Source organism: Hetaerina americana, unplaced genomic scaffold (assembly GCF_022747635.1).
Source record: "Hetaerina americana unplaced genomic scaffold, ioHetAmer1.1.p SCAF_8, whole genome shotgun sequence".
Lineage (NCBI taxonomy): Eukaryota > Metazoa > Arthropoda > Insecta > Odonata > Calopterygidae > Hetaerina > Hetaerina americana.
In genome coordinates, this window is record NW_027287427.1 from 459473 (window position 1) to 476570 (window position 17098).

Genomic DNA, 17098 nt, shown 5'->3' on the forward strand with positions numbered 1-17098 from the left:
TCGGCGGAGCCTGCAGCGTTACAGCTCGGCGCCACGCATCACATTTGACGCGATATCCTCTACGCACACTTCAATTGACTGTTATTGATTGTTATTCAGACCGTTTGCCTTACAATAGAAGCCTAATCGCCGCCGCCGGTCCGCTCTCATTGTTTGACAGTTGCCGAATTTGAAAGTATTCCACCGAGGAAGAAAATAATTTATAAAGAGGTGTGCATTTTGAAATATAGCAAGGAAAGGCGAAATCGAGACCTTTCCCTAATATCCCTTCCGCCGGGACATAAAGAAAAATCTTTCAATGGACTTTTGTCGCAATACGTTGACGCCCATTTTCAACAACTGCCGGTAACTTTTTCCGTACGGAGGAAATTAATTATTATTTGTTGCCCCGGACTAACAAGTCTCCGTTCATCTCTCCCGCTCCCTCCCCGCGCACCATGCCGTGCAGGCCGGGTGACTTCCACCAGAGCTGCGGTCGCCTGGCTAGCGGAGGTGCGCCTCCGCGCGTGGGGCCGCACCCGGGAGCAGACCCCTCCGTCGCCGGGCAGTATGGCGGCCCGCCGTCCTACCAACAGCAGCAGCCGCAGCCAGCAGGGGCGTCCAAGGCGAGCACGGTGCCCAAGGTAGTCGGCGTGGCGGCGCCCAAGCAGCAGCCCCCTTCTAGGGACCACGGCGGACCGGCCCTGCAACCACCGCCGCCCCTGGTGAGTGCAGCGTACTCTCAACACTCAATTACGCGTATTCCTCCCTCTCTCTCTCTCCATCTTTTGTTAAGTGGTCTCCACTCCGCGAGTCGCCGCGAGGGCGCGTTGCAGGCGGCGTTAGGTTGTTTTCCATCGTGCCAATTGCTTTCAATTTCATCCCATACCTATATCATTTTATTTTCTCAGTGTTAAGTTTTCCGTGAGTTACATTTGCTGTTTTTTGGTCACTAATTTTTCGAGGTAAAAAAATAATGCTTTATACGAGGGTAGGCTGAAAACTAATGCACACATGCTTGTAGACCACAAACAAAATGACCTTCAGAAGTACTTCAACAATTATTGCTTTTCAAGACTCGCAACCACGAAATTTCACTACCCATTCAGTAGACCTATCAACAACAGCGTCACCATATTTAGCCTTTAAACGACGATGAATCTCAGTAGGAGTCACTTTTTAAGTCACGCTGTTTAACTCGCGTTGACATAGCACTAGAATACGTCTCCATACCTCCGCTTCTCAAAATATACTGGATGAATGTAACGACCTCAAACCTGCGCATGCGTGTTGATGTGGAATGTTACTTCCACATGCCGCCAGGAAGGCTTCTAAAGGTCATTTTTTTGTGTTCTACAGGCATGTGTGCATTAATTTTCAGCCTACCCTCGTATATTGGTCTCTCCGGCATTCAGGCGCCGCATTGTACAGGAAAGTCACTGTTGGCCGAATCTGGAGAATTTGGTGCGTGTATTAAAAAATTTGGAAATTAATTCCATAATTTTCGCCATCGAAACTGTGCAGAAGTGCACACATGCAATGCTTTGAGGGAAGAGAATTTTTTCTTTGCCAAATGTGGATATTTTTTCTTGATTTATATGCTCAACCGGTGCATTTAACGATACAAGATACTCTCCATTTGCCCCTTGTACTTTTTGCAAGTAATCAATGCAGGTTATTCCACGTGAATCCCAAAAAAACCGTGGCCATCACCTCCTTGTCGGCCAATTTCACCGTCTTCGCCTTCTTCGGAGCCGGATTGCCTTTAGAAAAGCCTTTCAGGTCGCCTGTTGTATTAGCGTATCTATGCTTCGTCCACAGTTATGTATCGACGCATAAATACTTCAGAAATGCAACGGAAAAGCGCCAAACTGGCCTCCAATTCGACCACGCGGTTGCGTTTATATTGAAGGCAAACGCGGCATGCATCATGTCGAGGTGTTTTTCACGCACAATTTTTCAAGCAAAATTGAAGACATTGTATCTTGTGATATGCCTATGGCCTCACCTATTTCGTGAATTTCGATTTATCGATCACTCAAAATCATACCGTGCACTTAAAAAAAATAATCATTGGTGAATGTACGGGCACTTTTAAACTCATCAACCCTCCTATAAAACAGTCTTGAATGCAGGAGCAGATGGGCCGCGAAATTCGTCCAACTCGGTTCTGATTTCTGTAATATCCACCTCGCGTCGTTCGACCGGGCCCTAGACGTTGCCCCTTCCGCCCCTCCCACGCCGCCTCCCCACCAACCAACCTCCTCCCCCTTGGGACGTGTCCCCATTCGCACGGATCCGGAGCGACGGGTGTTCCTGGGGTTAATTAATTTCAATGTTTTTGTTCCTGCGACTGTGACGGGGCAATTATCTCATGAAAGAGAAGTTCCCCCCTCCCCCAGTTCCAGAGGGGGTGAGGGAGAGTCACGTTCGCCCCGGAAGTGCAAAGGGAAGAGGCGAAAGTTTCCGTCGTCCTTGCGTGCCCTACTCTCCTCCTCACCCTACTGCGTGTGCATGCGTCGGCGCGCATTAATTCCTCCGAGGTGCCCTATTCCTCACTTAGGGGAAGGATTTGAACGATCCCTAACGAGCGCCATCGCCCGAACTTCTCCTTTGTGGATGGCCCTCCATCATCATGAATTCCCTCCTTCGTATCTTTCACCGAATTCCCCCTCCCCAGCTCACCCCCCTTCCTCTCGCCGCTCTGGTGGGCCCTCTTTTGGAATTCACTTCCTCGCTCTCGTCCCTCTCATCCACTAACCTTCTTCACGGCCACTCTTATATCCTCCGATGTCTCCGACGACCCACGCCCATCCCTCCGCCTTGAAGACAAGAAACGAACGCAGTGCTAATCCAGAAGAAATAGTGCTGTGCTATCGCTGCGAGTCCTGAATCTTGGTCGCTCTCTTTATTTATTTTAAATAGTCCGAAAACAGGTCTTCGACCTTTACATCGGACTTTGAACGTTGACTAAACAATTTTGCAATTACATTCTCTCAACATTGTCCATCATTACGATCCAATCGCTATTCGCCATTTTCAGTACCGGAATAGCGACCGGAAGCCCCAGTTATGTAGCTACGTCGAAATAGTAAGTTGCAGCACCGTCGCTTTCGCTATTATGGACTGGGTATTACGATTCCAAGGGTCTTAATAGTATTACTTTAAGTTTTGCCCTATTGTTGTTGTTCTTATTATTATTGCGACCCCGTCTTCCGCCGTTACGGTGAAAAACGTCTCTTTGACGTTTTTCACACTCATAGTATTTGGGGAAAATTGGCGGGACCCATGCACTAGCAACTATTTAATATGCTTTTCGTCGACTAATAAAATGGAAATGTGGGGAAGGGAAGGAGTCAAATTAAAAAGGATGAGTTTTCGTAACTGAGCAGCTCATATTTTGTCCTGTTTCTCCTTCGTGCTTTTGTATGAGAGCGGAAAATGATTACAAACGTGCGGTAGACATAAAATGGAACGGAGATGTTACCGTTTATATTCGTGGCAATAAAATGTGAATTATGTGGAATTTCGAGTAGGTATTCGAAGTTTTTTTTCTCCTTTGAGGCGAAATTTAAATGATAACCCCGTAAATTATGCAGGCATATTTCAATGTGCTACATTGGGCATAATACCTGATGGTGTATTTCTTACAATACGAAGTGCTATCTCTTATAATAAATTAGGGATATTAAGTGTAGGTAATAACTTTTTTTCTATTTAATCCTCAATACTGATCAGTAGTGGAGATAGTTCATTGACCTGAATATAGTTATATTGAATAGTCGCATTCCTGTTGAATGATAAGTCTACTTTTCAACGAGGAGGAATATTTTTTTCCCAGTTTTTTATTCCTGACCTACCATCCACACATTCGGCTTTGCACTTCTCACTCACTACAAATTCACTTTGCGTTTAAATAAAATAATAACGAAAACTAATGCTTAAAAATAGGTACCCTTAAGTAATAATTACTAGTCCATTTGAGTCGGTACACAATACAAAATAATACCGACCGTTGCAACATTGACACTCAATATTACGTGGGCCAAGAGTCTTATAACCACTTTAAAGTATCGCCTAGGGTCGAAGTATTAATTTATTTAGTATATTAATGGCACAATTTATCGTTACATCTGTCAAAGTTCGTCGCCCGCCGTCAATCGTTTTTGTTTACATTGCCGTTTGCTAAATATATAACTCACCCCTCAAACGTGGCGTTATCGTAATACGATTGAGTGATTTCTTCAGTCCAGCAAGGGAATTCCACCAGGCAGGAATGTTCGACGCCGTGTTGCCGCTTCTCTTCACCGGAAGAGGTGGGGCCAGAGTATCACGACCAAAGATCGCCATTTATATTTGCCACAAACTTTCAGAATCGCAGCGGTCACTTCAATAGCGCGAGAAAATTACTGCGACCCTCATCCAGGACGGCAGTCACAAGCAGCAGCGCCTAGCTACTACCTCCACGTTTGTGCGGTGGAACCTCGCACAATGAACATAATTCGCTCCGGAATGTTTATCGTTAAGCGAAGTAATGTTTCTCGTATAAATTAACGTAAAATATGATAATGCCTTCCAAGCCAAAATAAATAACTAGTATACGTTTACTCAAAGAGAATTATTATATAGTTGCACGGTTTAGGATCATGAACCATCTTCACATTTTTTCTTTCATTGAATTACCCAAAATTATGAAATATGAATTCGATTTGTAGAAATTAAAAAAGAATAGAATTAATTATTTTCTTATTTGTGGTATGCTGCTAATTATTTTGCGTTTTAAAGTTCATCTAGAGATATTTGCTTTCGGCAAATTCCAAGAAACTGCGTGAGATGGTAACTTTTTAATTGAGACATCCGGTTTATGGGCATTACAAGGTAACAATTTCAGAGTTTAAAATTCATTTGCTTTGACTAGGATTTAAACCTGGATCCATTAATGTCCGGCCGAGGGCTTTAGGCAGTTAAGCTACCGAGGCGCCCTCTTAGCCTCCGAGGATTTTGGGAACTTTAAAGGAACAAGATGTTGTGACAAAATACAAAACACATACGAGGTCTGTTCAAAAAGTATCGCATCTTTTGTATTTTCTCAAAAACTATTTATTTATTCATGAATATCTACGAGGGTCATCCGGAAAGTAGTACCCGTTCGTGCCGCATGAAGTGCTGACGACGCGAGTAGCCGCTGGACGAGGTCAGATAGCTGCAGTGGCTTGTCTGCCTTCTCTGAGCCAAGTTGCGTGACGCTAGCATTGCCTGTGTTGTTTCTGTGATTGTTTACAATGTTTAAAAAAATTGAGAACGCCGCCAGTTGTGAAGTGAGGGCAGTGATTAAATTCCTCAATGCAAGAAACGTTCGCCCATGTGATATTCATCGCCAATTAAAGGAGGTGTATGGAGACAATGTAATGGACGAGTCGTCTGTTCGGCGGTGGTGTCGCAACTTCAACATGGGGAGGGGGAACACACACGACGATGAGCGTTCGGAGAGACCGTCTGTCATTACAGACCAACTGGTGAGCTCAGTTGACGAATTCGTGAGGAACGATCGGCGCGTCACAATTGATGACATCTGTGAGCATTTTCCCAATGTTTCTCGAACAATTGTTCATGAAATTGTTAAACACCATCTGCATTATGCAAAAATTTGTGCAAGATGGGTCCCTCGCGTATCTCAATGAGCTGGCGGCGAAGGACTATGCAGCAGGAATACAGAAACTTGTCACACGTTATGACAAATGCCTTAATTTGCTTGGAGATTATGTTGAGAAGTAGTTTAAAGTATCCTCTTTCAAATAAAATTTTTTATGTTTGTTAATATTTACTTTTGTGTCTTTATTTCACGAACGGGTACTACTTTCCGGATGACCCTCGTATTTTGTCTCCTTCAAAGTAATCCCCATTAGATATTATACACTTTTGCCAACGTTTTTCCAATCCTCGAAGCTCTTCAAAAATCATTTTTTGTGAGCTTGTTCAGCTCCCTCTTCGATGCAGTCTTTATCTCGTCAATCGTAGCGTAGCGTCGTCCTTTCATGGGCCTCTTCAGTTTCGGGAACAAGAAAAAGTCACTGGGAGCCAGATATGGGGAATACGGTGGCTTCGGTAGCATTAGTGTGCTGTTTTTGCCCAAAAATTCGCGCACAAGTAACAATTTGTGAGCAGGGGCGTTGCCATGGTGCAAAAGCCAATTTTAGCTCTTCCACAAATCCGGGCGTTTGTGGCGTATTTCTTCGCGCAAATTGCGCTTAACTTGCAGGTAATATTCCTCATGTACCGTTCCATCCTGTGGCAAGAACTCTTGATATACCACACCCCTGCAATTGAAGAAAACTGCAAGCAAAACTTTCACTTTCGACCGAACTTGGCGCGCTTTTTTCGATGATGGCCTGTGCTGCAGCTTCCATTGGGATGACTGAGCTTGAGTTTCCACGTCATAGCCATAAACCCATGATTCGCCAGTTATGATCCTCTGGAGCAAATTTCGGCCGTCGCGGACAGAGTCCAGCACGTCATTAACAATGTTAATGAGGCGTTACTGCTTTTGGTAGAAACAGCAATTTTGGTACGAATTTCGCGGCGACCCGTGTCATGCCCAAATGATTGGTAAAAATCGAATTGCACGAGCCAATCAATATATTTAGTTCCTTAGCAAATTCTCTAACGGTGATTCGACGATTGTCCAACACTATTTCTTTCACTTCATCAATATTTTCGTATTTGACGTCGTTGACGTGCTCGGGCGTCCGGCACACTGTTCGTCGTTCATATCATCTCGGCCCTCTGAGATCATTATGTACCACCGATAAACCTTGCTTCGGTCCAAGGCAGCTTCTCCATATGCTACAGTCAACATTCAGAATGCGTCCGCGCACTTAATTTCGTTTTTCCTACAAAATTTGATACAGATTCTTTGATCCATCTTTTGGAACAGGCAAAAATCGAAGACAAGCCAAAACACGTCTAAGCAAAACAGCTGTCGACCATTAACTGCACCTTCAAAATGGCCGAACTTTTCGGCATAAGTGTGAAACATAAGTACCAACATAACGTCAAAAAAAATCCAAAATCAAATATACGTAACCCGCGGAAATTTAAGATACTATTTGAACAGACCTCGTAATCTCACAGGCATTCGTCGTCGTGCGCGGCACATTTGCTTTTGCCTACGCTTCAAAATTTAGAGAACAGACGACACAGCATTATCAATTAATGAATTAGTAGCAAATTAGTTAACCCTATTAGGACAATGCTTCTCAATGTACGATGCAACAGTTTCCAATGCTTTCCAATGACCTCCACATCACATTTAGAACTTCAGGACTTTACACTTCTTGAACAGGGAGCTGTTCAAGAAGTGTAAAGTGTACATCATTGAGAATGCTTAACCATTGTGCAGATGTTCTTGACACTCCCTTTGAAGACATTATACCCTTACTCTTGTCTTTGTTCGCAGCGCAAATCCTTGATGGCGGGTGAATTGTATGTTTGTGCTAGATCAACCATACTCACACCTCATTCTCACTTTTTAATGATTTTACTTTTCATTTCTACTGTTATTTTTATCCTCGTATGGCTGTCTTCTGGCAGAGTTTTCTTCAGTGAAATTTTTAAAACTACGCCCAAAATATGATTTATCTTTGCACAAAAATTAAAAATAATGTCCGAAGACAAGTTTGAAGAAATTTGTGATCACAAGCGACAAAGAGATGCTATCGGAATGAGGTCTAAACAAAGACTGTATCAGCAGGTGCACAATCCAGGACTTCCGTCACTCATTATGCGGGGTTAGGTGGTAGAAGAGACTCCATTGTCTCAATCTCCCCCCAAAATAAAGATGACTATCCATCTATCTATCTGTCTATTTATCATGTGAAACATTGCTCGTTAAGTCTGTCATTTTTCTACACTGTGTCATTTTTCTACACTATGTCATTTTTCTACACTTTTGCTCGCTGGGCAAATTACTTGTTACACAAGATTCTCATTGAGCAAGGTTCCACTGCATATGAAGTGCTCCATGATATAACATAGCCTCACTAAGGCCCATAATTTCTCATTTCCAGCACTCCGACTTCATCCTGGAATAACTACTCTAGCAGAAAATTCTTTTCCATATTTGAAAAAGGTTTCTTGTTAAGAGTAATACAATGAGAGTACTGGAATTTCGGGCCACAGGTGGTCACCTTCAGGGATGATCTGAAATATAAGCACGTGCTCACGCTTGCAAATCTAACTGCTTTTACAAATTCCCCACCGATACTCATTCCTGTCTCTTTAGTTCTGCCCATGACTTGTTCATTGTGTCTTCCACATATCAGTTGAACAGCACAGGTGATAATGGATGGGCCTGCCTTACGCCTCTTCCTAACACTGCCCATCCGGACTATCAATCCCCACTCACACCTGAGCAGTCCGAGACATCTACAGGTTGCGGATTAGTCTGCCATCCCATCAGTCTACTGCTATTTTCTGTAATGTATTAATTAATTCCACCCAGTTCACGCTATCAAACTCCTCTTCGAAATTTAAGAAGCAAATATATACGTCCAGATTCTATGCTGCTGTCTATCAGTGAATAGACTAACACTGATCTGTCGATGAAGTCTTCCGACCAAATCCCTCCCTCATAAATGCTACGAATTAATTCATAGAAGCTCTTCCTCCTGCGCTTTCCATAAGTGTGAAGTAGTTCCGCGGGAATGTTGTCTACCCCCGCGGACTTATTTGATCCCATTTCCCTCAATGCTCTTCTATTTCGTGATGGAGTACCCCTGGAACCTAAGCCATCCTCATCTCAGTCATATTCTTTTTCTATGCGTATCCATGCGGGACTAATGTCTTTACCGTAGAGTCCATCTATATCAGTGTTTCACAAACGTTTTCGAGTCAGCCAGCTTGGATCCATAAACCTATACTCAACGACACCCCCAATCGATAGCTTTAAAATAATAATCAAAATCATGAAACAAAATAACCAAATGAGGGACATTGAAATGATTAAATTAAATACAATGACTTATCAAATGTTAATTTAGAATCCAATAGATGCACTGTTTTCATAGGAACTTGGAGAGGGAGAATACACTTTTTGCATGAAAATAAATTAACAAAGCAAATAATTTTAAGGAAGCATTCTTTAGAAGTTAACATTTCATTTTTTTCTTAAATTAAGCAATAATATATAACATGAACATTTTCAATTTGTGAAAATAAAATAACCGATCATGTTTGTAAAAATTAGTTTAACAATTATAGTTTTTCATGTCATTTAAGGAGATTCTATTGCCTAATTTAATGACATATTTCCACTGAATTAAATTTTAGTGGGATGGATGGGCTTGATGGCCTGATACCAGTTTCCCAACTTCCGATTAAATGTCACTTAGCAGGAGTCTTAAATCACTACGTTCACAGACCTGTCTGTTTCTCTGCTTGGAAATAGGCTGAATGGCTGCACTGAGACCACGTTCCACCAAATATGAAGTCGGAAATGCAAGAAGGAGTATTTCAGCCACAATCCATAATGCAGGATAACGATCGGAAACCTCCTCCTGTAACAAAAACCCTTGATAATTTATCTCAAACTTTGGTTTCAATTCAACGTCAAATTTGTAGTCCAACTAATTTCTCCAATATTTCGACAACTTCCTCAATGTCTTCAAATGAATTTATCACCCCGACTGGAATTCCCAACAAAAGAAGATCCTCAAATCACTGCGTCATATTTTTAGAGGTCTAGGTGGCTAAATGGTCTCAAGAGACTATCAAATCATCATCACCCATACCATGCTTGCTCTTCTAGCTCAAGCAGGGAAGGAAGTGGTAAAGCTCGCGGCGACCTATGCTGCGCTTAAGTAAAAGCAACTTGTAAATATACACAGTCACCACAGATTCTGCCTTTATAGGGTTAGTATCATTTCCCTGCAATTGTAAATTCATTTCATTGAACTTTGCAAATTGTTCAGACGAAAATGCAACGTCACTCCTTATGTCTTTAAGGTTGTCGCTGATAAAAGCATCTTTCTCCTGAAAAAACTGCACGACAGTGTCAAAAAGATTAAAGAAGCGCCTTATACGATCGCCTTTTGATAGCCAACGAACTTTCATGTGTAGAAATAAACGTTTGAAATCTTCGTCGTTCTCATCACACAACTCTAGAAAGAGTCGGCCATTAAGGGAGCTTTGAAAGGCTTTGATTTTTTTAACCGCTGTAATTACAATGTTTAAGGACTGGTGAAGCCAATAACTCAGTATTTTAGGCACTAGATATTGTCGGTTGATTACGCAATAAATAGCAAAAGCATTTGGCACATATTTTCTCAAGTATGCAATGCTACCAGGGTGACGACCACTCATTGACAGAGCTCCGTCTGTCGCAACCGCAAATATGTTAGAAAGTGGATTTTTTTTGTTCCTGAAAAACTGTTCTACGATACGAAATATTGACTCCCCTTCAGTGTCAGTTTCTAAATGTCTTGCAAGGAACAAATCTTGAGGCAGATTTTCATCTTTATTAAAGCGTACGTAAGTCAGAACCCAGATTTATTTCCTGGCCAATTTGACTCGTTCAACGGTAATGCAAATTCTGTTGTTCTCAGGATTCTGCAGAATATGTCTTCCACATTTTCAGCCATTTAATCTATACGTTGTTGAAGTGAAGTTTTGCTTCGGGGAATAATTTTTATTTTATCATACGGTGACTTATGCAGAACAGTACTCGGGACTTCACTTACTTCCGGTAAGATGAGTTCTTCACCAATTCTATGTGGCCTTCTAGATTTGGCAATTAATATTGTATGATGCACGCAAACCATCAGGGATATGTTTTGAAGAATTACTCCACATACTTGAAAAAGTTGGGTGATTTTGCACTCTGTCACGATGTGGCTGAAAAAAATGTTAAAGTCTTTTCTGTCTTGTTAGTTTGTGCCTTCCTAAAATGGTCCATTAGTCTGGCAAGCACCCTTTCGCATAGTAAGCACATAGCCATGCGCTGGTTTATCAGGGACTCTACTTATTTATATGTAACCTTCAAGCTACCGCTAGGGTAGCTAGACATGGAGTGAATACACACCAGAATAATTTTACCCGAACATGACCCTACCACGGTAGAACAATGCTAATATGATCCCCTATCGTTCATGGAAAAAATGACATCTAACATCTATCTGTTCTACAATTAATCTCTGTAATTTTACTAACATGATCTGAGGGCTTCAATCTATAACTTTACCTCCGCTTAATGAGTGATTTCCAGCCTGGGTACGCTACTAAGTTTATCACAACAACAAATATAGCTCCTCTACGCTACACGCGATTCATTTCGGCAATCGATCCAACTTCATATTTATGTATTTGAATATAAAAACTTCAATATATGTACTTGTGCTGCATACCTGGCAGAGCATTTTTGTGAAGAAGTATGTTGAAGGCGAAGTATTGCTAAAGTTTTCTTTTTATTCAAAGAATGATAGTGAATATTACCCATGGTTTGAAAAAACTATGCTTCAAGGAAAAGCACTACGTCAGCAAAACCGTGACTTATATCAGTGAGCCGGGATCAATTTAATTGATATCTAGCCGGCAAAGGGAAAGTTCGATCGTATATACACGAAGTATGAGAGAAAAGGTCCTCTCTTTGAATGGACTAGATTACTATTTCATGAAAACATAAACAACATACAAGCCGTCTATTTTCGTTGTATACTTCGCCATCAAAATGATACAAGTATTATATAATAGTACTATAACAAGGATTATATCACACGATGAATGAACAATGACTTACCAATACAGCCTTGATAATATCGTTGGAACCGAATTGTATGGAAAATGATTATCTAGGTAAATATTTGATGAAAAGCCACCGAAACTAATTATCAGATGAGCTGATTCCTCTCTGAATTCACACCCGTTTTATTCACACTCAACTTTACTGCCGAAGTACGCAGTGTCGTGAAGTTGTGTCTACGATAGACCAAATGAGATTAAACCCCTTCAAAAGTTTTCCTTGTGCGAGAATGGCTTGGAAATATTTTTCAACCGTTCCTACTTAAAAATGTAAGTAAACAGATGGTTTAAATTACATTCAGATGCGGGAAACAGGGTAAACTTTAAAAATGAAGTTGAAAAACGGAGAAAAAAGGAAGGTTACCGAGCCTTCGCAAATGTCACATTTTCAGGACCCTCCGGCGCCCCCTTGCCTCTTTTCGCCCCAATAGACTAGAGCACCGCCCCACGGGAGGTGGTAGTACCCACTTTGGGAACCACTGATCTATGTATATATTCTTCCATCTCTCTTGCATATGTCATGGTTCAAGTAATATTTCCCCTGACTCATTTTCTCTCTTCCTGACTCGCCCGCTTCCTTCTCTCGTCTATCTCTCCAATCAATCCGTCCATTTTCTATAGTTTCCTTATCCTTTTCCTATTAACCGTTCCTATATTTTCTCTTTCGGCTTCCGGTATCCCTATTTTGATATATTTTCATTTTTCCTAGATAGTTTTCAGCTCTTTAACATCCTCCATGATTTTCTCTACCGCCCGTTGGTACTCCTTCCTTTTCAGACCATTTAATGCTTCTACATTCCATTTCCTAACCCGCCGCCCCTGCCTTATATTTTTAAATCGGACGCTACACCTCATGAGCAATAGATTGTGATAAGAGTCAACATCCGCTCCCGGGAAACTCTGCGAATTGATCACGCTGTTGCTAAATCTGTGCCTAACCATAATTTAATATAATTGATACCTTTCTGAGTCGCCTGGCATTTTCCATGTATGCCCACGTCTTTTTTGGTGTCTTAAACAAGTGTTGATGATCATTAACCCTTTCCCCTTTCTCCCCGCGGTAATTCCTCGATTCTAAACCGTAATCCCTCATCTCATCACCATCTTGTTTCCCAGGAAATTGAGCGATCACATCCTCTAAATGATCGTATATCCTATCAGCTTCTTCCTCCTTATGGTTGCTCGGTGCCATGTAGATCTTAGCAATGACCAAGTTCGTTGGTTCCACCTCCTTATTTTCTGCTAGTAATATTCAATCCGTTGCTTGCTCTATTTTTACTACGCTTCTTCCTACATTTTCGTTAAATATTGCTCTCGCTGGCTTTCGTCCCCTCCGCGGTATATTACTTTATAACTCTCACTTCAGTAATCCCCGCAATCCTTCCATCTTCCCTCGAGCAGACCCAAACCATCTATATTTCCTGATGGGGGTAAAGGAAGAAGACACTTTGCACTTCCACATAAGGATTTAATATACTTCACGACCATGGTTTCGATGATGCCCATTATCATCACCACCTAATGGCGGTGCGCAGCATCGATACCATGGTCGTGTGAAATAATAAATATTTACGCGGAAGTGCCAAGTTTCTTCCTTTACCCTCATCATGAAGGAATTCCACAAAGTTAAATCTGAAGCTGATATTTCTATATTTCCTTTTTCCATTTCTTGACGTGGTGGAAGGGCTTGTGCGTTCCGACGACCCCTAGATCTGTGCTGGCGGGGGTCATAATAATTGCTCCCGGTAAGGTCACCCATGCCAGATAGGTCGAAGGTTAGGAGCCAAACCAAAGGTAGTCCACGCAGCGTCTGTTCCTCAGTGAGGCGGCTGCATTGGCGTCTGACCCCAGTGGGGCGGCCAGTGATGGTGTCACGTCAAAAACACTATTGAGGAAGGCAACGGGAAACCACCTCAATTATTAGTCCAATGATTATCATGATGGACACTATGCATGTACATCCATATACATATATATATACACACACACACAGTGCTATACAAATAAAGTTACAATTGGTCATTCCTAGTTTTAATGGCATCTATCTGGAAAACCGAAGGTCTGTGGTATAATTTCCGGTTCGGGGACGTTTTCTTTATTAACAACCTCTTGCCAATTATATAATATCTACTTTATGCCCATAAAGAAGCTCATTGGGTGTTTGATAAAAGTTGGATGGAACAGATGTTAAAATCAAAAAAGAGGTCACATTGCGGCCACAAAAAAGAAACACATGAGGATTGGTTAAAAATGTTGTTGGCGCAACCGCCGTCTTAATCGGAAGGAGGGAGAGGGGGAGGTGGTGGGAGGGGAGAGGGGGAGGGAAGGGTTGCGCGGCGCTTCAAGTGCCCGGATGCTGAAGGGGTTTCCTTCTAGTGTTGATCGAGGAAGTGATGCCTTGCCACACACACGTCGAATGAGGTATTATGGGAGGCGTGTTTCGGAACGAGGAAGGAGGTTGGCCGGACGCGTGCTGGCCTGGCGTGGATGCAGGCCTGAAGGCGGAGCAGAGGGTGCGTTGCGGCAGATCGCCTGCATTGCTTGGAAGGGAGCGGGTGAGGACGGGGTAGGTGCGGCTGGCCTGGCCCGATCGCATGGAGTGCGTAGACGTGGGTTTTGAGGCGCGGGGGGGATGGGTGTAGAGATGGGCATTTGCGTGTATGGGAAAGGTTGGCTGTGGGCAATTGCTGGGAATACTATAGATACATTTTTTAAACGTTTCAGGTATTCTGTAAGGGTCAGCCGCATCCGTAATTATTCAGGATAGGAATTTTGTAATATCTATTTTATATTACGTGTGGTAAAGATTTTTACACTCTGGAATTGTTGCCTTGTACGTGTAGAATATTTGCAACCAACAATATTTCAACAAATATGGTCTAAGTAATTCCTTGATTTTCACACAATATGCTGTCAAAGACGTAAATGCGAATTATTTGAAGCGATGATGCTTGGAAGGGATGTTTAGGGTGAGATGGGTGGCAGTTGTTAGAGTAGAGGCTCTTTTGTAAACGACAGATTTTGATTATGAAAATTAATTTTATTTGGGGGAAGATACTTCTTATAAATGAATAACAAAAATCCGGCCGACTATCGTGACCCTAGGTGAATGACTTCAGCTGTGCAGTAGTATACCGTACCTGGTGTACGAGTTGCTCGACCGACCTGCTCGTATGTTGATGAGACTCGAGCCAAAGGAAAGACTCACCATCATTAGGCGATATCTACGTGGTGATGCTTCTCGGTGGTGTATTTGTAGTGTGCAGTATTCGACATCAACATAAATACCCCGCGTTCCACCAAAAAGGTGTATAGCAGGAGGAAACATTCCCTTGCGTCGTCGGCCCATTGCTAAATCCCATTTATTCACTCATTCGTCCCTCGGTCAACAATCGTTTTTCCTCTGTGAGTTTTACTACGGGGAAGATTTGGAAAACTTCTGTTTACTTGACATTCCTTACTATAGGGACTTATTGAGACAACCAACTTGGGTTTCGACAGCACCGTGAAGACCTCCATCTGCACACAAATGTGCGCAGAATGGATGCAAAAGAAGTAGTTTGGTCCACGTCATTTTTAAAGGCCTCGTCATCTGCCAAATCCTCTTTCGAAATTTCGGGGATTTTTAACTTCATTTCAATAGCAACTAGTTACAAAATCTCACTCCCCGGTCAACATTTTCTAGGGTATTTGGTAGTACAGGGACGAACTCCAAAACTATTTAACGATATCTATGTGGTTTTCTCGTTTGAGCGCATATTATTCTCCTCAACTGTTTGAATTATTTACGTATTTTTCGGTGAATATTGGGCATAATGAATAGTATTCAACTGGTTAGGTAGATAGGTTTTCTATGGACTCGGTTAACACTCACTGCTGCAATCCTAAGCCCTAACTAACACGACAATAAATTGTACAATCGCAGGCATCATTTGTGTAGAAATTTTGTTCAATATTAACCTTAAATGCCCTCAACGTTGAATACTAAATAATGTGAAACGCAACTTAAATTTTCGTTGCTCTTTTACTTTCGGTGTCCCTTGATAACACCAACAATCCCAGGCCTTTTCCTCCCTCTGCTTTCTTTCCCCATCATTCTCGCCTCCGCATCAGTCTTCAACATCCCACTGCAGTCCACGAATTTCATTCACTTTTTCGGCCGTCTTTCAACCACCAACTTCATTCCTCCTGCTATACCCTCCTCTTCATTGTTTGTTTTTCAATTTCTCACCCTCCTCCACACCCACATTTGAAAAGGCTCGAACATAGGATCATCCCCTAGCCTTAAAAATCATGCTTCGAAGTTATTAGAAACCACGGCCCATATCATAATTTCACCGCTCTTTGATTTTACTGAGGACCATCTCAACATCTCCAGCCTCATCATTAGTTCTTATTTCCTTTATAGATTCTTCTTTCAATTTCGTTACCACCCCACCGGAATTACTCCAAAACACTTCCCAAGTGCTCAAACTGGTTCAATGCCTAACGCCCTCCAACTTCACGGTAGCTTATCTTCATATTCCTTGAGAGCCTCATTACCGTCGCCTTCTAACAATTGGTTCCCATCTTAGGAAAAATAGCACTGGTTCTTTGAGACGCTGCCCTCTTCCAAATAGAACAATCAGCGTGGACGAATCTGGTGTCGGCAACTGGTTCGGTCCTAGTGGTGGGTGTCTCCGTGCGTGAGTTGGTGCGCCGCGCGCGAGGGCGCCCTCGTCTTCCGCCCCTCTACCCTCCCCTCGCTTAACGGGGCAGCACCACTTGGGGGCCAAAGCACGCGATGGTGCCGGGAAGGGACGGAGGGGCGAGAACAACAACCCCGGGTCCCTTCCGATCCCCTCCCTTCCCCCGCACCCACCACCCCTGGCTGCCGACGACCGGGGCACTCACTAATGGGCGGGAGGCACCACAGGTCTCTCTCTCTCCGCAGAACCGGTTTCGGCGGGCGGGCGGGCGGCGTGCGGGGAAGGGATGAGTGGGGGGCCGAGAGGTTGAGGACCCCCAGGGGGGTGGGGCGCCGTGGTTGGCGGGAGAGAGAGAGAGGGTCCTTTGCTTCCTCTCTTCTCCTCTGCCTCCTCCCCTCTCGCCGTTGCTGCCGCTGCTGGCGGCGGCCTTCCTCTCACTCTAGCGCCCGTCTCCTCCTCCGACAGACGCGGCGGGAGAGAGCGCCCGTGACTCACACTCGCCCCCTTCTCCCACAGTCTCCTTCCCTACCCCCACCCCACCACCTCACGAGGGCCACCCCACCGATGGTCCCTTCGTTCGTCGACAGTTCCTCGCGCGCCTCTGCCGACTATCTGCCGCCGTATGACGTGTGCCTGAC

General features: G+C 43.3%; 1 protein-coding gene across 1 annotated transcript in view; it reads left to right on the plus strand.

Moving 5' to 3' along the window:
* Nucleotides 1–437: 437 nt before the first annotated feature.
* LOC139697917 (ankyrin repeat and BTB/POZ domain-containing protein 2-like) overlaps nucleotides 438–17098 on the plus strand; it is a 108840-nt gene continuing 92179 nt past the window's right edge. Inside the window, exon 1 of the mRNA XM_071596778.1 lies at nucleotides 438–704. Coding sequence (XP_071452879.1) covers nucleotides 438–704 — 267 coding nt within the window. The remainder of the gene's footprint in view (nucleotides 705–17098) is intronic.